A 21,169-nucleotide genomic window follows, 5' to 3' on the forward strand; every position below is an offset into this window, starting at 1 on the left:
TATATATTTAAAAACCATGCAATCCTGAATCAATAGATAGAACCATGCTGTAGAATACTCTTTGTATTCATCAATTTACTTGGTAAATAGCATCTGTCATGTAGGCGGCTAAATTGTTAGTCAGCACAAGGGGGTAATTTGGCAGTGAGTGGGGAGCCGCTGTCAGACACCGGCGTGTCTGGATTACTCTACGTGCGGCAGAGCATAATTCAGCACAAAGCGTGTCTGCTTTGGCCTCTTTCTAAAAGTTCAAGTTACAGAAGCACCAACAGAAACTTCCTATAAGACAATGTCAACTGCAAAGTGGTACCAGGGCCTAGACTCTGGTCATTGTTACGATGAGGTGCCAGCCGGATCTGACTTCAAGCTCACATTTATGAACCATGTGAACCATTCAGGCAGAGAGCAGCAAAAGGCAAGAAGTTGAATCGCTGTCGTTTGAGGTTACACAGAAAAGCTTGACCAACAACTTAATTTAACAAATAAAGAAGTCGTGACTCATAATCCACAAATATTTTTGAAGCTCAGTAGATCTGAATATTGCTGAATCAGCATAAAATCATCTGAAAGAAATGTGTAAAAAGGGTGCATTATGTGAAAGAAATTGTTCAAGTCTGCCTCTTTTTTGCTATGACTCTATTTGAAGGAGCATGACTGTTATATTCATAATTCTACTTATTAAGCATTTTGCTTTGCCAGGAGATTGCTTCAAAGCAGGAAATAAAGATAAATTAGAAAACGAAAATGTCCCGTACCTGAGAAATCTGCCGCTAAGAGATCTGCTGCCTTTAAAACTTTCACTTGTAAAATGCCGACGTCTTTCATATCTTTCAGGGAGTTCCGTAAGCACTGAGGGTTGAAAAGGTGATAACAAGTGAAAACAGCTTTTTAATACACTATTTAATGTCATAAAGTCCCATAGGAAGTGCATCCTAGATTTATCTTCCTTTCTCTCACGAAATCTTTAAAAAAAAAAAATTCCCCAAAATGTATTATATAAGTTAACAGGAGAGTTAGGTGCTTATAGCAACCAAATTAAAAGAAAAGTGGCTGAGAATTAATTAACTACACATTTAAAATAAACCAATTAGAAGCAGATACAATCTACTTTTAACATTGCCCCCTGGTGATAGCATAGATACCCCACTGGGAAAATGTGTGGGTAGAATTACATTGACACTCTTTTTCCTGCCTTCTTTCTCATTAATGCAACTTTTAAATCACTCTAAAACACAACATTATTCTGACCTCGTTAGTACCAACTTTATGGATACCAGAGGACTAAACTTGGACCCATCACAGATACTTATTACCACTGGAAAGAGAGTTGGGGTAGAAACAGAGTAAATTTTCTGGTCTATGTTTTAGCTAGCTCATTGAATTAGAGATTAAGCATCTTGTATCACCCTAGATTCATATTTACTTTAGCCTTGAGTTTGTATGAGCCAAAGTCTGAATCTACATCTACTGCTCATTCTTAAGCACATATAGCAATATTTGGATGTTTATATACGTGGCATCCTTAAGAAATCGTGCATGAAAGAGGCCAGCAGATGAACTCTTCTCATGCCTCCAGAACACACCTACTGAAACAGACACTGCCTTAAAACTGTTCGATATGCTATTTGTCATCACTAGATAGCTAAAAACCTGTGATAAACAGATCGCAAGGATTTACGAAAGGCCATTAAAATACTTGTTATTTAGGCATTTCAGATAGAATCACACAAGCTTAATAACAGTTTGCCTAACTTAATATGCATCATTCCTAAAAACAGTTGAAAGTTATTTCTCCTCTATATTTTCAACCTAAACAAACAAACAAAGCAATTAGTTTTTAAACTAAGAGAACACATTCGAAACGAAGTGCTTTTACAATTTAGAAGTGGAAATGCCTTTAAAGATGATCTGTTCTTACAACCTAAAAAACAAATCCAGGGGGCTGTAACTTGTGCTTTGAAACAGCATTCGTTCCCTCTAACATGCTGGCCAGCTTGCTAGCTGAAGAAGCACTCAGTATTTCTATTTTGATCATAGCCTCTTCAAACCTCTTTTCAATTACTACTCCTCAAATTCTAAAACATTATTCAAAGCAGACATTACTTTATTCACTTTACACCTAGATGTAGATGGTATCTAAAGTTACTTTATAAATACACAAAACTCCTCATGAATTTGGTAAATTTGTCAACTTATCCACTGGAAAGCTTGGGGGAAAAGTTTTATCCTTCACCATTAAATTTTCATGTGCTTACCTAATCAGAGAGAATGTTAATAGTGAGTTGTGCCAAACCTTCTTCACAGTATGCCAAGCTCACATGCACAATCTGCATTGACAATGAGCTATGTGGCTAGGTCTTGTACTCCCGACGATAAAGAATTATTCAATTAATCAATACATCTACACGGTGAAGGACCCTGGTGACACTAAAGTTTACGCTGAGAATGATAGTACCATTGAATAGGGATTCATCTTTGCTTCATTTTCATGCCACTTTCCTAAAACATGCCTTCCCTGTATGGCACTAAAATAAACATATTGATTTATAAAGAAGATAGGATAAAAGCAGCATGCAAATAAAGGCACCTAGAAAGCCAGAGTACACAAAATAAATGAAGAGGACTCAGCCATTTCATTTAAAAATGCTGAGTGGACTGTTAAGCACACTGTAACTACTTAGGGAGAAATCACACACTGCTCTTATCCAGAGTAGTTCAGAACAGCAGTCCTTCGTGTCCAGCTAGTGTTATTGCTTTACAAGGCATGAGCAGGTTCTCACTTGATCCTAAGAAGTTGTGCAAAGGTATCCATAACATTGCAAACATTAATGGCTGGTAAAGTTATTTGTGAACTTATATTAAAAGTCCTATTTACACACACAGACAGGCTAAGCAGGAGTCTGCTTCCCTGGGGATTTCAACATTCCCTAAAGACTTGCTAAAAGCTAAAAATTCATAATATCTTTTTGCCTTTTAAAATAGCAAAACCAACTCTTAATTCTACTGTCACCTTTTCACTAATGCATTAACCCCTAAGTCTGATGTCTTGCTTTATGACGTACAATGAAACTTGGGACAAAGATCTCTTTTGATGCAGTTTTTCAATTCAGAGACTTTGTTTCAATAAAGACTTTGTTTTAAAAGAGAAGGTGGGAGGAGGGGGAGTGTACAATAAAGCAAAACACTCACATATCTCTGGGTAATCTGCTTTCTTTCGCTGGGGTCTGCTAAGGGGCAGACACACAGATCAGAGATGGAGACCCCCACACAGGGTGTAAGTGTGACCAACATAAGGAGAGCCCCCAGACAGCTGTCCAGTGGCAGCTCCAGGCAGTTGGCTTGCTTCAGAGGGAGTGCCGAGATATCCACTTTACACCTAGAAAAGTTTCAGGAATCAGAGAAAGAAAAGTTATTAATTCAAGGCCATTGTGGTACCTCCAAAGCACCTGGCTTTGATTTCATCATCCCCCCAAAACTCACTCTGTCTGGTCTTAGGTTTATTGAACAGCGAAGGTTGCCCCAATTCATAAGGCTCACTCCCAGCCTAACACATCCTAAAATTAAGGAGAGGAAGAGGTCCAGAAAATCAAAAAGAAGGCAGCATTGGCAGATGGAAAATGAAAACAGGAGTAGGATCTTTGCCAAATAAGGTTTGTAGAAAGATAAAATCAAAAATTAGGGAGAAAAAGGTTTGAAAGTTTAAGCCTTATGTGTAAGCATGCTGTATGGCTTCCCTGGGCTGTGTCTTCTATGATTAAAGAGAATAAAGGATCATGGTTCAAAACATGAAGGAAAAAAAAAAAAGATAAGAGAAAGGCAAGTGGGAGAGGGTTAATGGAGAAACCGTTTTCTTCCTGATTAATGCCAACTGGTGAATTTTTATCTTAAACAACACGTTAAGGTGTTTTCCTAATAGGCACAGTGCCACAGGGTTTCCCCAGGTGGGTTTCTTTCGGACAAATGAAGCATGAAGTGCTGTTGATTGATCCCATTTCAGCAGCACTGCCAGGAAAGGCTGTACCCATCTGCTATAAATTGCATGTTTTCCGCCTCTTAACAGCCAATGTTCTGGGGATGTTGAAAACCTCAAACACATTTAAATACAGAAGCAAACACCAAAAAAGGGGACTGAGGTGCTAAGCCATTTATTTGCCTTAACACTGACAACTCTGGGTTTGCCTGGACCACACCTGCTCTGTTTATGTATGCAGGTGGGTGAAGTAGGTGGGGTGGAGTAAAGTGGGGTATGGTATTCCCAGACATCATTTTTATTTTTTACATTCTCCTTTACCCTCCATAATTATAGAATAAGATGAATATTCAAGACTTCAGAAAAGGATGGAAGCACTGCTCCCCAGAATGAACAATAAAGATAGATTCTTTTCCTAAGCCGTCAATGGACTTTGTACATTTGCAGTTAATTACAAATAGGTAAACTTACATACTATATAAAGCGATGGCAATTTTGAGCCATATGGTTATGTGGAAGAAAACTTCCACTTTAAGAAATTTGAGAGAAAAGTTGCAATCATGTTTCCAAATAAATATGACAGTAAAAGACTCTACTAGACTTTATTACAAGATTTTGAAATATTTTACATATCAATATGTGTCCATATAATTAATTTAGGTGGGCATTTATTTCCTATTTTTCAAAAGTGACCCCAATTACAGGAGGGAGTGGCCATTAGAGTTTTTGCATGTAATAAATTCATCAAATATTTTTATAAGAGACAGATTACAAAAAATGTATTTTTAAATAATCCTTTGATTTGAATCAAAACAATTTTTCTGTATCAATAGGGAAGCTTTTAAAGTTAAATTGCATTACTATCTATGAAAAAATACGTTATTAAATATTTTTATTTCATAAGCATGACGTAAGTGGGCGATCAAATTTGCTTGGAAGGAAAGAAATGTCAAGTGCTTTAGACCATTTATTTCTAGAAAAGTAGGTCCCCACAAATTCTTAACCAATATTGCAGTAATATTTCTATTTAGGAATAGTTTGCTAAGCATTATTTTACACTGTTACATATACTTTCATTTAATAAAGCTCTTTCTTATGGAAAGGTAAATAATCCAAATTTGTAGAAATTTTCTCTGCTAATCACACTGTTACAAATTAACAATAGCCTATTGATGGCACATTCTTTTTAATACCATTAATAATGGCAATTTAGTTTTATCCTTTAAACGTTTGCCTTCTTTGTTGGGATGGTGGTTTTGTTGGTTCTTTGAGCAGCCAAAATTTATTTAGATACAAGTGCTCTGACAGCTAATAATGTTTGAGGGTCAAAAATAATATATAAGTAAGCTCTAATAAAATTTTTCTTGGATAATTCAAAATGAACCTGATATTAATTCTAGAGTAATCTAATAATGCTGTGAGCAGTATTACCATAATTGGAATAACTGAAAATTTTCCTAGTGACCGTTTAAGTGCTCAACTTATTGGAACAGAGCAGTTTATCAATTTTAAGTAAAAGCTGAACCACATACCAGATGAAATGCAAAGTAAATATTGGGTTTCTTCTCAAAATTACACATTTTCACAAGCTTTTCACTCATTTCTGTCTACTGCGAATGTTTTACACTTATGTTATTATAAAAAAAAAATAGTCCCTTCACTAGAATGAACACTTTCATGAAAAATAGCCATTTCTAGTTTAGATATTAGAGTCCTATAAGCAACAGGTTGAAGATTTAGGCATCAGCTTAATGGATTCTACATTCTTTGATAATTAACAAGTAAATCCAGCCAAATATTTACTTGTACTTTCTCAGTGACTAGAAGAAACAAGCTAAACTGATATATTAGCATTATGATATTAGCATCATGTCAATCAAAATTAAAACTTAGTCTTTCTGGACATGGGTTATGACCCAGCCTCTTAGAGGTCCTGACCCGCCACATGAACAGGTATGTTAAGAATTAATTTAAAGCTACCATAGTAGCCCCCCCTTTAACAATGACTTTTTATAAACATTCTGTAACTCTTCTACCCACCTTGTGTCCCCATTTATTTCCACATTCTAGAAGGAGGAGGAAAGATGGGAGACAGAAAAAAATGTATTTCATACAAAACCTTCTTCAGGCCTCATAGTTAACCTATTTCAACTCCAGCTTACACTGCTCCAGTTTTGTCATAAAGTTTGAAGGAGAACCAGAAGCTCTGGACATTAGCCAGAGACTGAGAGAATTATTTTCATTAACCCCAACCTAGTAAGAGGTTACTGTATTATCAGAAAAGCAGCAGAATATTTTTTTAACAAAAAGACTTTTTTCCCTTCAAATTGCAAATACTGTTAACCATAATACTCATCCAACCTTCCAAAAGAGAAATATCAAATGACCAAAATGGCTTTTTGCATTTTTTCTTAAGTTCAAAGACTAAAGTCTTTAAGATGTAAACATTATATAATACATTCATCAAAGACATCTGCAATATGAAAAATCTCCAAAGAAGAAACTAGGCTTCTTCTTTTTCATTATTGTACTGGATTCTTCCCTGAAAAACATACTAAATAATTTGGTTGGGCTCTTGTGTCTTTCTAGTCACTGCTGAAGACCAGTAAATCTTGCTCTTTTCTGTCCTCTCTTCGGCTACATCTTATTGGCAGGGTACAGAATTAGCCTTTCCCTGTTATGGGCAGGTGTGAGGGGCTAATAACTATTTTTGGTTTGTGGGCTATAAGTTTTGTGTAGCAACTACTAAAATCAGCCCTTGTACCATAAAAGCAGTAATAGACAATGTAAACAAAGTTTTTTCCAAAAAAACTTTATTTACAAAAACAGGCAGCCATATGGATTTCACCTATAAGCCCTGGTTTGCTGACCCCTAAACTACCGAAATACTTGTAATTTAGTGGTGGTGAATTACACGTCTTTTTTTTTTTTTTTTTTAATGTCAATTTTTTTTAACTCACGACAGCCCAAGAAACTCTGGTCAAAATATCCAATGATCTGTTAGTTAACAAAAATGGATAAAGCAATAAAACCTATAAAAATTGCTCCCTTCTGTCTGATAGAAACAATATGGAAAATACACACTCAGGGCATCTATATAAGGAATTCAATTAATGAGCATGAACCAGTTAGGTCTGCTCCAGTGGCATCACATATGACTTCACACACAAGGGGACTAAATGTCTTTGGACAGTCATTCAGAAGGTGCAACACACCGGGCCCTTCGGTAACCAGGAAATTTTTATTCCAACGTCAGCTTTTTAAAAATGTAATCAATAGGAGCTCCATTGCAACAAGATTTACATTATAGAAATCAAAATAGCCAAGTCGCTGCTGTGTTAGTGTCTAAGAAGGACCACCCATTGTTCATCCGCAAGAGATGGAATCCAATGGCTTTGTGCCTTCACCCCTGCCCTCTTCTCTAGCCTTATCACGTGACACCATTGATCTTTCCACTCCATCAAGGTTCTCGGAGGGAATGTGCTCTCTCTCCTCTCCAGGCCTTTGCCTATGTTATGCTGTCTTCCTGGAAAGCTCTTCTTTTTGTCTCCTTGTTAACTACCACTATTCCCACAAGTCTCAGCTTAGACCGCTGTTCTTCAAGGAAGCATCCTCTTTCATTCTAAGCCCAAATTGGTATCCATGATGCCAGGACCTGCAGTCCTCATTCCACCTACTGCCACTGCCTGCTTACTTGTAGTAGCCCAAGGACAGCAGCCTTTTCTGTATCATTGTCCACTGAATCCTCAAGTATTTTGCCTTCTGCCCAACATACGATGTGCTCTGGATTCGAATAAATTGAATGCACGAAAGAATGAATGTCAGCACCGTCACAAAACTCATGAAGTCAAAAACTCCAAATTATAGTGTTTTTTTTGTGAAGTAACTAAATCTTTTGCAGCCTCTGTTTCTTCCCCTATGTAGGAAAGGGATTGAAATAAATGTATTTACTAGGTGCCTCTCAGATTTAAAATGCCGTTGTTCTACTCACCTGAAGAGACTAAATTACTTTTTTTCGCTTTCCTACAATAGGCATATATTAAAGCCACCCTGTCTAACCCACAGGCCGTTAATGTGCTGATTTAGCATTGTTTCTGACCTCCCGTTCTTGTCTTTCTCCATTAATCCCACAGCATTTTAATGTTTTAATTCAACACATAATTTTACCATATCAGTCAGACAAACCTGCTCAAGTTTTACTTGCCATGATAGCTTTTAACCTCTTATTCATTACCATAATTCTATGTTTTATATTACAGACTGGTCAGCTTTTAACTTAAAGGCAAGGGGCAGAAAAGAGTGCTAGAGTTTTAAAAGCTGTAAATCTCAGCGGCTAAGGAAGCCAGGGAACAGGAGGAAAATGGTGAATGTGTCAAGCCTGGCTGTAAAAGCAGATCAACGACATGGGGTGCAATTTGTCCAGAGAAATACTCCAGCCCAGATTTTTCACTGCCTCAGAGCCACTAATAAACTGGTAGAATGTCAGAGCCGCTTATCCAGCACCATCTGGGACTGAAGAGGGACTCTGAGGCAGGCTAGTCCGAATGGACTTGTGGGTTCCCATTCTCAACCTTTCCAAACTAAATTAAGTCTAGAAAATTCTATAATGAGTTAATCTGTAGAATCCCCTTGAAATATAATATACTTTAAGAAATTGGTATGATTAATTTGAAATGGCTCAAAATGGAATAATCTATATTACTCTATATTCACACTCTTGACATTTTGTTTAAAAGTTGGAGCCAGTGAAACTCAGCTTTATGTCTTACTCTCCCCTAAAAGCTCACTGTTTCTATCTAAGATCAGATGCTTTTTCGCTGGTTTTGCCCGTGAACAAACACTGGAGTTGGCAGGCAACACAGTTTCAGGGGATGATGGCTCTTACCCGAGCACCTTCATCTCACCAACCCCAGTGTTTTCAGGAGTTACTTGTGGCTCAGGGGGAACCTGAAGGTAGGTGGATTATGGAAAAAGGGGAAGTCAGCAAGTTCTACATGACTCAGGAGAGCCTGGAGGAGGGGCCTAATGGGCAGGTCCATGTTGTAACCATCACCAAGCTAACAACCTACCCATGCCAGTGTGATTTCTCTACACATAAACAACCACTACCCCAACCTTGTCATGCATGGTTACAAAACTTCAGTATTGTTCAGGCTGACCTACATTGCCCAACCCTTCCATCAATGGATGTCCCTCCTACCATGTCCTTGATGATGGTCACTGATCACTTTACCAAATATTTACCAAATTTTGATATTTACCAAAAAATATCAAAAAATTCTACGTTGTTTTGGAGGAAAAAAATACATTGAATTTTACTAGTCATACTTTATTTTCTTAATTTGCATAATTTGAGTTGCCAAGGTGTGAGGACCTACAGTTTACATGCAGAAAAATCTCAAAATTAATAATAAGTAATACCTACCATCAGAGTGTACAAGGGAATAAACAATGTCAAGTAGGTGTTGTTACTGTTAGCCATGATGACCCTGCCAGTTGGCCAGTGAGCCCATTATGCAGATACAGAGCCAGACTCCACAGGGAATCCACCATCCAAGTCCCACAGTGAGCAGACAATGTGATTATCAGCAAGCTCAGGATGTGTGACCCCAGAGCTAATGTTCCTTCTCTCCCACTGAACTGCCTACACAGCTTCCCTGAAGAGAATTTTCCCAGAGTCCATCTAGATTTTTAATTGTAATGTTCAATTATGAATATCAAGGTTTTATCCAAAACAAAGCATGAGACAGGCTTTGGAGAAGAGACAGTTAAGATACATTTGCACAGCAGAGAGTCTCCTGATGCAAAAAGTTTTTTCCCAACAGTTGGAAAATAAAATAGCTAGGCCTTAGAATGAAGATCACAAAGAAAAGCAAATATGTTAAAAAAACAAAACAAAACAAAAAAAAACACCTTGAAATATTTAAACAATAGCCAGGAAGAAGGAACCATAAGTAGCATGTCAGTGATGTACATATGCTAGCACAATCTTTCAGTCTGAGAAGCAGTAGATATTTTATCATAGATTTCCCCCACCTGCAAGTTCGCTGCAGGGTAAAGCAGTAGCACCAGTTCCCAAGAGATACTTTTGTTATCTTTTGTACTACAGGAGAGGAAAAAGGAAAAGGATACCAAAAAAAAAAATTATTTAAAATTCATGAAGAGGAAGAACAGAATGACCACCAAGACAGGTATATGTCTCGGTTACAAACAGGAAATAGCTAAAATAATAAATGAACACCCAAATGACAAAACACGGATTACAAGGGACATCTTAAATTACTTTTATTGTCTCTGTGAGCAACTCAACACTCATTTGGAAAAGCATTTCCTATTATGTGAAGGAAGCATGACAGTACAGTGACTTGTGAAATGCAGCGGCATTATTCTTTGCACCTACTAAAACAACATGCTGGCCATTCATCACAGAAGGACCCTGTTCCCGCCGTTCAGATAATACTTTGGAACACAGAGTTCTCTACATTTGTGTAAGTGATCTTTGCTCTTTGGGCTAGCACAAAATTTCGAATCCTACTACCATCCGTATTGGCAGAATCCTGGTATATCAGAGCAGTGACAACATCAGAGATACTGAGAAGTACCTGAGCCTGAGCTATCTCAGTTACCCTGTGTGAGTGGAGAAGAGAGAGACAAGGTCACAGAAGTCATCCGACAGGCCATGTCTGTAAAAGACTGAACCACAGGAAGTGGGTTTGCTCCTAAATGCAAACCTGGCTGGGAGATGGCCATGGAAGAAATGATTGCAACCTAACAGACAAGCATAGAACTGGGGATGTGCAGATGGTGCAAAGTAATGCAATCAGAGATGTGGAGGGTGAGGTCAGAGATCTTAAGTGGGGTCAGTGCTAGTCCTCTAGGGGTGTTTGGATACATGTTATGGAACAAAGGGGTGCTGGGTGTGCATGTGTGTGCATACATATGCTTGTATGTTTTTCACACAATAATCAAGGGAAGTTACTGGTATCAGGTGAGAGCCAGGTTTGCTAAACATACTGCAACATGCCAGACAGTCCCATGCAATAGGGTACCCATATTGAGAGACACCAGAGCAACATTCCGCAGGTACTGAACCCCTCACACATCTATCTCAGGATTCTGAGGTGGGATGAGGCAATGACAACAAGCAGTCAGACACTGTGCTAAGCATTTGACTGAGAAAAAGCCCTGCACAGGTATTGGGTTAGCTGGGTCTGAACCTGTTTATGCCTCTAAACACCTTACTGATGAAAAAAACATTTCACCTCCTTGGGCCTCCACATTTCCTTGTCTGTAAAATGAAGGGGTTTTTACTAGATAAGTGGTTTTCAATCTTTAGTTTTCAGCAACAAAACCCTTTCTTCAAATGGAATCCCAATATAGAGCACAAGCAAAAGCTGAGATGCTCTGGCCACAGAGGAGAGATGCAAGGAGGCCCTCCCACTCCTCAACGGGTGACCCTAAGGGATCTCCCTGAACCCAAGATCCAGCTTCGAGAAAGACACCCCATAGTGGTTGGGAACTCCTTCAACATCTGTGTTCTAAATTTAAGATCTGCGTACAAATATGTATACAGAATGAACACAAGGCAAGTGATTTGATGGAGAAAACTACTTGATCTTTGAAAACACAAAATCCTGACTCTGGAGCTCATGACTAAATCCAAGGCCAAGTAATGTGTAAACTTCTGAAGCTCCATTTCATCATTTATAGAATTAGCATGATACCAGTAACTCAAAGGGCTTTTCTGAAGCTCAAAGATGATCTGTGCTTCTGCCAGTATCCCTTTTTTTGCTTACTGTATGCTGGTTACAGTACCTATGCTGCTTCATTTCATTCTATTTTTCACTACAACCCTAGGAAGAAGCAATAATATTGATATTATTGTTCATTACACATGTGAGGATCTCAATTGAGAGGGTCCAAAAGTAAAGAAATAAAATAAAATAGATTTGGCCTCAAACTCCATTCCTTGGTGTGCTATAAAGTACATCAAGGACAGTGAAATGCTTCCATCATGGGAACACCTAGCCTTAGATCTTTACTAAATTATATAACATTTCACTAGGTAGCAAAACCAAAATTATAGGGTATATTGGAAATTTATATAAAATGTTTTGAATAGTCTGAGATAGCAGGTTAACTTTCTTTAGATAATTCCTTACACACATTATTTTAATCAATACTGAATGACATTTCCCAACTAAACAAACAAAAAAGAAAAGCAATCTTTCCCCCAGTTAGGATTGGCCATCCAGCTCACTGCTGGCACTCTGGGGTGGGGGGATGCAAGGTAGTGCCCTCAGCCCTAACACATAGAGATCACCTCTCAGAACCAGCCCCATGCAAAAACATGCTCCCGCCACTGGAAAGCAGAGGGGACTCACGTGCCCAGACGTTCCTCATGCTTTTTGCTGTCCTTTCCCCACACTTCAATGTCCAAAATGCCCATCCTGTCAGAGAAGTAGTGAAAGTCAAACTGTTCCTGCCACTGCGGATTTGCACTCTTACACAGTGTCTAGAAAACATGCAGTTATAATATTTATTTTCTTAAAATGTCATTCATTGCTACAGAAGCTACACATTAATTTCATCATTAAACTGCAGGGAGTCAAGATGATGGACCTCACCCCTTATAAAGGAAAACTTCCCTTTTAGGAATGAATGAAAGGGACTTGGTGGGTTCAAGAATTGGCAAAACATTATTACTCTCTTAGCTGCCCCCCAGATCCAAGAATTATCCACCAAGTTACAAAGAATCCTGTTACCTCACAAGAAACCATAAATTATATAAACACACACATACACAGTGGACATATATCAAAACAGACACCTTCCAATTGTCTCTCTTATAGGAGATCGTACTAATTGCTCAATTGAATGCAAGTACCAGTTTTGTCGGCATATCCATTCAATGCTAGCTTACCAACTATATACATTAACAGTTTGGGGTCTTAATTAACATCCGTCAGATGCATTAAATGACAAACCCATGATTTATATATTGCCACCTATTTTTAAATCCAAAGTTAGTGAATCCAGTCACTGGGATTGGAGGAAGACTAGGAAATTCCACTGCAGGCAAACCTAAAAATTCACAAGAGTGACATGAAAACTCCACAAGTGTTTCTGTGTTCTTCAAAAGTGATTCAAACTGCTTCTATGTTTGGTTCATTGGCAGGATTTTCGTTTTTGTTTCCTTTACATAGAGATTAAATTTGTGAATACAAAGTAAGCAAGAATGTTGGTCCCAGAGTATTAGGCTCTAGGGGTGCAGTGTCATGTATTAAATACCAGTACCAACTATTCTTGCATGAGAAAAACATAGAGAACTCAGACCTCGGCTGTAGCCAATGTCATGTAAAATCATTTCAGCTGTTTTTCACATCAGGCTTAATATATTGGATCACAGAATTTAGAAACCAGAGAGAGAGAAAAAAAAAAGGAAAACCCTGTTAGACCACAAATTAAATGCAGTATTCCCCAAGGGTGAATGTAGCAGATACTGAACTAATTCTACACTTCACCTTAGTCCAAAGGGCTAAGTGTGCTTAGTGATGAATAATTTTTCCATAAATCCTTAGCCCGACCCTGGCAAGCTAAAGGAATCTTAGTAGAGAGATATGGTTATTCTGGATACCCTCACTGTGAGGCAAAGCCTGAAATTACCTGGTTAAAATAATTATCTGCATACTTCTGTCTCAATGCGCCCTCAATTTTCACATTTTTTATAAACTATTCTTCAACATGAGCCTCAATTCTCTACTTTGTGCTAGAGTAAATGACATCTACTATTTGATTCTGTACTGAAAACTGTGCAGTGCGCACAACCTCTTGCCTCCCTAAATCACTTTCCAACTTGTCTGTATCTGCTATGTCCTCGATGCTAGAAATATCCTCGGTTATATTTTCAAAAGTGTCCACTGACTTTTTTCCTATGTGACTGTTGGCAAGTGATGTAACTTTCAAGTACCCCAGAGCTCCTTCAATCCATAAAACATAGGAAATATTCCTGTCTGACAGTTATGTAAAACGAATTAATTATCATGGTTTAGGGACTATAGTTTTTGAAATAAAATCCACACCAAATTACTAAGATTAAAAATTAAATGGAATTTGGATCAGCAGAATAAGATGAATTATTTTTAAAGACAGTTAAAAATGCCACTGTGGTTGTTTAAAATACATCACTTTTCATACTTTGGATATTTTATTATTTTTAATCACAGCAAAAAACAGCAGCACTAGATACTATTTTTGGTGTGAAGACTAGCAAGCAAGAGAAAGCAAATATTTTTAATTATCTCACATATTTTAACCCAAATATCATATATTACGCTATTCTATTTTTGTAGCATTTTGAAAACTTTTACTTATCCTTTTCCCGCCTTCTATGAAACATAGTTTTCTCATTTTCAAAATGAACATAGGTCACACATTCAAATCTATGATTTAATAAGCTTTCTCTAGTGCTGAGTTACTAAATTAAAACAAACTATACTAAGCAATTAATACAATACCCACATTAATTGACTGCATCTATACAATTATTTTATTTTCTGCTCCTTAATATAGTTAGGAGGGCTAAACATAAATTACTTTAGTAAAATTTAAAGTGGGAAACAATTTTTAATTTTTTTTAGTTTAAATATATTGTTCTCCTTATGGAAAGACAGAACTTACCTTACTTTTATACCTCTGATGTCCCAGTTTTAACTGGACAAACATCTCTGTCATGCTTCCTCCTGAGACATTCTTCCCTTCCAACAAAGTTATACTTATAATCCCGTTCCAGAGTTGGTTCTTTTTCAAGGACTCAGAGAGCCGTAGGTTGCGTATCAAAGAGGACTAAAGTAAAAAATAAAGATGACACGTAAACTTGCTTCTAATTCCTAAGAGTGACTTTGGTGGTCATAGGAATTCCAACTTTCAATATTTGATTACAAAAAAAATTCCTCCCTGCCTGGTGAAAAGCGTTATTTTTCATTGGTTTTGCAAACCTGCTGTCACAGTTATGTGACTTCCTTCTCAAGCTTTGGAGTTGTAATAATATAGTGAAGGATGAGTATATGCAACACTTTGATTTGGCACTGGCCTGTACTCCCACCCAGATGCGCTCTTTGGAGGGACTCCTTCAACTGGGCCTTTAGCTATTTTAATAGTGTGAGAGGAAGAAAGGCATTCTGGGAAACAGAGATATTATACAAGAAAAAGGCATTGCTTTTCAAGGAAGCAAAATATCTCTGGGCATTCAGAAATAATGACTTTGAATTTATCTTTCACATCTGAATCTGTCTCCGCTTCTCTTTATTCCTTGGGGTACTGCCAAAAGCCCCATACCATGTAAGATTCACTACTCCAAATAGAGCCTTCAGTGGCCTAGCTGGCCAAATGAGCTTTGCAGACCTGGGGTGGGGGTGGGAGGGAAGGGGGTATATAAAGTACATCTCACTGCACCTGGGACCCAGGAGGGGTTCAATAACTTAACTCTTATTACCTTTGCTAAATTATATTACAACCACTCATACATACCTTAGAGGAAAAAGGCAAATGTCCTGTTATAAGTTGTAAATAGAGTAGTCACACTTCATTTTTTAATTTCCACTATGTAAATGTTCAAACATACACAAAGGTAAAGAGAAGAGTATAATAAATCTCCAGGTACTTAATCACCAGATTCACTGTCTTGCAAATGTTATTTTACCTATGCTTTCATTCTTTTCCGGTTGAAATATCTTAAAGCAAAATCCACATTTGTTTTTACGTAACAACCGCGCTATGATCACACTCACTGGCGTTAACCATAAATTGTCTAGCATGTTAAATACACAGTGCATATTCACATTTCCCTGATGGTCTCAACCATGCCTTTTTATGGCTAGTTTGTCTGAGTTGGGATCCCCACATGATCCACACGCTGCATTTAGTTAGCAGAGCTCATTTACGTTGTCCGTTCAATAAGTGAAATAACACAAGCATGGGCTTCTTTATTGAAGGAGAAATAAATGGGCTGAAGAATTTAAATGGTGCTGAGCATCATCATCGAGCAATGAATTTCTAACACTATATATTCATTCCTGTCATCACTCGCTATATCTTCCAGATCATTTGGACACCAATTTGCTCGGACACCAGTTAGTCACAATTTATCACAACAAATGGTATGTCAGTACCATAGTCATTATAGACCAGCTTACCTCATCAAACCCAGGCCACTCCAGGACTCTTAATAAATGATGCAACAATGCCACACTAGGTGTTTTGACCATTTATGACAACCTTAAACAAAATACATTTAAGAAAACACATATTCCCAAACTTCCTATCTGTATTAGTCCATTTTCTTACCGCTATAAAGAACTGCCTGGTCAGTAATTTACAAAGGAAAGAGGTTTAATTGACTCAGTGCAGCGTGGCTAGGGAGGCCTCAGGAAACTTAATCACAGTGGAAGGTGAAGGGGAAGCAAGGCACCTTCTTCACAAGGTGGCAGGAAGGAGAAGTGCCAAGTGAAGTGGAAAGAGTCCCTTATAAAGCCATCAGATCTCATGAGAACTCACTATCATGAGAACAGCATTGGGAAACCATCCCCATAATTCAGTTACTTCCACCTGGTCTTTCCCTTGACAAGTGGGGATTACGGGGAGTACAATTCAAGATGAGATTTGGGTGGGGACACACAGTCTAACCATGTCAATATCCGTGTGACTTTTCTCTTAAAACACACACACACACACACACACACACACACACACACATAGGTTTTGCAGGTGGTGAGATAGAACAGAAGGGGCAAATGAGGAAATAATTTTAAAAAGAAAGAAATATCCTCTTCTCTGGCGAACAGGAGTAATTCCTTCTTACTTCATATATATATATATATATACACATATTTATGGGAATATATGTATAGGAATATTTTAAATATTTCATAAACCTTTATTATTGAATATGTTCCATCCAGAATAATATATAACCATTATTATTGTTATTATATATAAAAAAATATATTCCAGATATAACATACTCAATAAAGGTTTATGAAACAGTTAAAAGTAGGTCATTTTTGTTCATAAACACACACGTTGTTCATAAACACACACCATCACAACATATAAATAGGTATATCTGCATATATGCACATATATCTATAGATATTTATATAGATATTGATATACTTAATACATTTTCTAGCTTAGTAGATATATGGGCTAAAAACTTCTACCTTTAAAACAAAAATGAGATTTTGATTCATATATCCTGCTGCAATTCCTCCTTTTGCTTTTTTTCTTCTTAAAGTTTGACTTGCCAACCAACAAGCTAAAGCATGACCTGTCCCACGGCCATGCTTCAAAGTTCCGACAGATCTATTCCTCCCTAAACACTGCAACTATTTCAAAACCCTTTTTATAAAAAAGGGAGTAATGTCCACAAAGGATCAAAGGGCATCCTACAGTCTGGCAATTGCTTAAGAAAAATGGCAGCACTTCCATGAAATATGCCCTAAAATAATTTTGCGGCTTGGTATGTCCTAATTTCAAATTGGATGTTTATCTTGGAAAGGCTTCTATCTAACTTGTCCATAAAACAGCTCCACTTAGCTCTATGAGCTCTGTGAAAATGGAATCCAAAGCTGGTTATTAAGGGGGCCTAGAGATCGGTTCCATATGGCGGAACAGCATGGGAGGGCAAGGCTGAGGACTGTATCAGGCGCGACTTGGCTGGAGCTCCTGATCTATCCACGGACACTCGTTGCATTACACCATAACATCTGGATTATTGCTTGTAATGTCCCTGGGAACTATCCACTTTCCATCAAAGCTTTTATCTATCTCAGTCGGACTTTGAACATTTTAGTATTTAACGCAGTCATGTTTGATCTGATGGACTTGCTCTCTGCTGTCCAAGATTTTTTTCTCCCCCCTCCTAAAGGGAGGGCAGGAGAAGTATTTATGGCAGAGTTCACAGAAAGAAAAGAACACAAGACCTTTATTTTACTTATTACACCCCAAATATTTCTGCAAACCGCTATAAGGTTATTTCTGAAATAAAGTTTCATCTGTGATCCACACATTCTGGAGGACGTGTGTGTACTTTAAAGAAGTCTCTTAATTACTTTAACATTTCTCTTCCATACTTGATAGGCTTGATGAGGCCTCAGATCAGGGAGTCTGGGGTCCGGGGTAGGGCCTGGGTTATCTTATGTGTGCTTCCTTGCAGAGCTGGGCTCGCAAAAGTCTTTTGTGCTCTTCAAACACCCCTTTTCCCCCACAATAAATCAACTCATCTGCACTCACTCAGCTGAATAGCTTAGGTTTTCATGCCTGTGCCCGAGCCTATACATGAAATTCGTCATCTTAATGCAGCCTGGAATGTGAAAGGAGAAGAGGAAATGACCCATCCCAGGGGAAACCCACCCCACCTGAACTGAAACAGACACCAAGAGATAGTGAAAAGTTTCAGGGCCCTGACCCTAATTTCTCAGCAGATATAATGGATACAATACAGTACATCAGGGTTTTGTTATTTTTCTCCTTCCTCCCAAAGGATCAGACCTTTTGCTATTCCTATGTTGATTCATTCATCTGCTCTCTCTTTCTCAGCCCCCACCTCACAGAATCCCCACCCATTCTTCTATAACAGAAAAGTGACTTTCATCTAAGGCACACTGGCTAGTTATTAATAGTGAAAACAAGGTTTGCTGTGCCACTTAGAAACATGTTAACTTCTGTAAAGGAGCTTTGAAAACACTAATTTACTCCTTCATGACCATCCCAAGGCAGGAAGGGGAGAAACTTCGGAGTCAGACTAAAATTGTACCCAGTGGATTCAAACAGGTAGGGACGCCTCATAAGTTTCTGACCTAGGAACAAACTCTAAAACCAGTGAATGTACTGTCATTGCTGGAATACACGAAATGGACTACAGTTTGGTGGCATGCATTATTTGATGTTTTGGGCCTGGGGACAGGCTGGGGAGATAGTGATGTGAATTCCAGTATCCCAAAAGGGGAAACCTTGGCACGGCTACAAAGGAAACTGAGGGAGGATGGACAGGTCAGCTTGGTGCCTCTTATCTGTCCCAGGCCAGGAAGCGCAGCAGAGAGGTCAGGAGGAAAGAAATCCTAAAAGGAGGGCATGAAGTCAGGAACTGGAGCCACAGCCTGTGGCCATCAAAAGCAAGATTACATTCAACTAGGTGGCACTCCAGAACTGACCATGCCAACTAATACACCAAAATACTCTCTTGCACATAACAAAAACCAATGAGTCAATCAATAAAGAGGGCAGTAAGAAAAGGCGCTGACCAGAGCATACCTGCCAGGTGCCAAATAATGTACTGGTACTCCATACCTAGTCTCACAGACAGAAGTATAAACATATCAGTGTTCCCATGGTGCCAATAAATCCCATTTTGACTCTCATTAATTGTTTTTCCTAAGTCATTATGGGAAAGTAAGTAGCCAGTGGAAACAAATGCATTTAAAAAAATCAACTTCGTAAGAAAAATGAGTAAAGTCAGATTCCAACTATGTTGACCACTGCTTTGAAAACTAAAGAGAAAACACTGAGCCTATAAAATGTTTCACTGAAATATTCCTTTCAAGCTTTTTCAACATGTAAAACTACTGTTCCTTGTCAACAGCTTTTATTGCATGACATGAGAAGATCCATACATCCATGGAACAGGCTCCCAGGGAAAATTCTTCTCTGCAGCTCCTCTCTATCATCTGAAGAGGATACTGGACCCATAAATTGTCCTAGAACTATACAGAAATCCTTGCATGAGAATATAAAGAAAACCTTTTAAATTTCCCACATGTAAAAAGTCCACAGAAGTTGCAATTTATACTTGTAGATAAAAATGGTATCAGTTCCAGAGATATAAATAATCTGTGCACAATTTATTAGCTATAAAAGCTTTGCATTAAATTTAATATTTTTAAATTATAAGATAAAAGTATCACTCAATTTTTGTACTTAAAAATAAAAATTAGATTAAGAGAAGATTTTAAAAAATAGTTAAAGACTGCACATACCCAATGACTCTCAGATTTTAGGACCAGGGAAATGCTTCTAATGCATTTCCTACTATTAAAAAAAAAAAAAAAACAAGGAGACAAAACAACACAACAACAAAGGCCATGTGATTCAACGAGATTTTCTTTTTTCCCTGACCTGCAGGAAGCTCAAAGTTAAATGTTGGACTCGTGTGCAATAGTATTAATCGTCTTGTATTTCTTGATTTACTTGTATAATCCTGCTAGCCTTCACTTCTCTACTGTTCTATATCTCTTACTTAAAATACTTTATAAGCACCCTTATCCAGGGATGGGAATAGTGTGAAGCAGTGAGGTACAGGGCTCATCCTCCAGGTCCTGCAAGTGCAGGGCTGGTGCATCAGCCTGGATGCATTTTCTTTTATTAGTATTATTATTATTATTTTTGAGATGGAGTCTCACTCTGTCACTTAGGCTGGGGTGCAGTGGCGTGATCTCGGCTCACTGTGACCTCTGCCTCCCAGGTTCAAGCAATTCTCCTGCCTCAGCCTCCCAAGTAGCTGGGACTACAGGAGTATTTTTTGTATTTTCAGTAAAGACAGAGTTTCACCATGTTGGGCAGGCTGGTCTCGAACTCCTGACCTCAAGTGATCCACCTGACTCAGCCTCCCAAAGTGCTGGGATTACAGGTGTGAGCCACCGTGCCCTGTCCCAGATGCCCTTTTATGTTTTGCACCCAGAGTACCTCTCTTGCCTCACCTTAATCTCAGCCCACCTCCATCACCTTCTGGTTAGGAGCCAGAGCCATGGCCTCCAAGGCCTGCCCTTCCTTACATCACTTGCTTTTTCTCCTACAATTCACAGTATCCTTCTTTATATCCTAGTTCTTCCCAGTGCTTCTCAAACTTGAAGGTGCTTGACAGTCACCTGGAGGGCTTGTTCAAAGAGGACTGTGCCTCATTCCCAGAGTTTCTGATTGAAGAAGTCTAAGATGGGAGCCAGGACATTGGATTTCTATTACCAGCTGCGGCTGGTCCAGGGGACACAATGAAAAGTAAGCTGTTTGGAGCCCTACAATAAATAGTTTGGAGATCTTATCATATGCCATATTATTTTATCCTGAAATATTTCCATTCATTTTATCCTCCTTCTCCTTTGGGGAGGGGGAGAGGGGGAAGGGGAAGGGGAGAAGAGGAAAGGGAGA

The 21,169-nt window shown here is 38.3% G+C and overlaps 1 protein-coding gene across 3 annotated transcripts in view; it reads right to left on the minus strand.

Moving 5' to 3' along the window:
- Nucleotides 1-21,169, minus strand: part of MCTP2 (multiple C2 domains, transmembrane 2) — a 194,614-nt gene that overhangs the window by 120,249 nt on the left and 53,196 nt on the right. For 2 of the 3 annotated variants that reach the window (XM_011957959.1, XM_011957951.1), the window contains exons 8-11: nucleotides 14,651-14,815; nucleotides 12,355-12,485; nucleotides 3,190-3,376; nucleotides 756-849 (exon numbers count right to left, since the gene is read on the minus strand). In XM_011957959.1, coding sequence (XP_011813349.1) covers nucleotides 756-849; nucleotides 3,190-3,376; nucleotides 12,355-12,485; nucleotides 14,651-14,815 — 577 coding nt within the window. Of the gene's footprint in view, nucleotides 1-755; nucleotides 850-3,189; nucleotides 3,377-12,354; nucleotides 12,486-14,650; nucleotides 15,024-21,169 lie in introns of those variants that run through there. The other variant, XM_011957969.1, reaches the window with a different exon arrangement.

The sequence above is a fragment of the Colobus angolensis genome, unplaced genomic scaffold (assembly GCF_000951035.1).
Source record: "Colobus angolensis palliatus isolate OR3802 unplaced genomic scaffold, Cang.pa_1.0 Scaffold112, whole genome shotgun sequence".
Taxonomy (NCBI): domain Eukaryota; kingdom Metazoa; phylum Chordata; class Mammalia; order Primates; family Cercopithecidae; genus Colobus; species Colobus angolensis.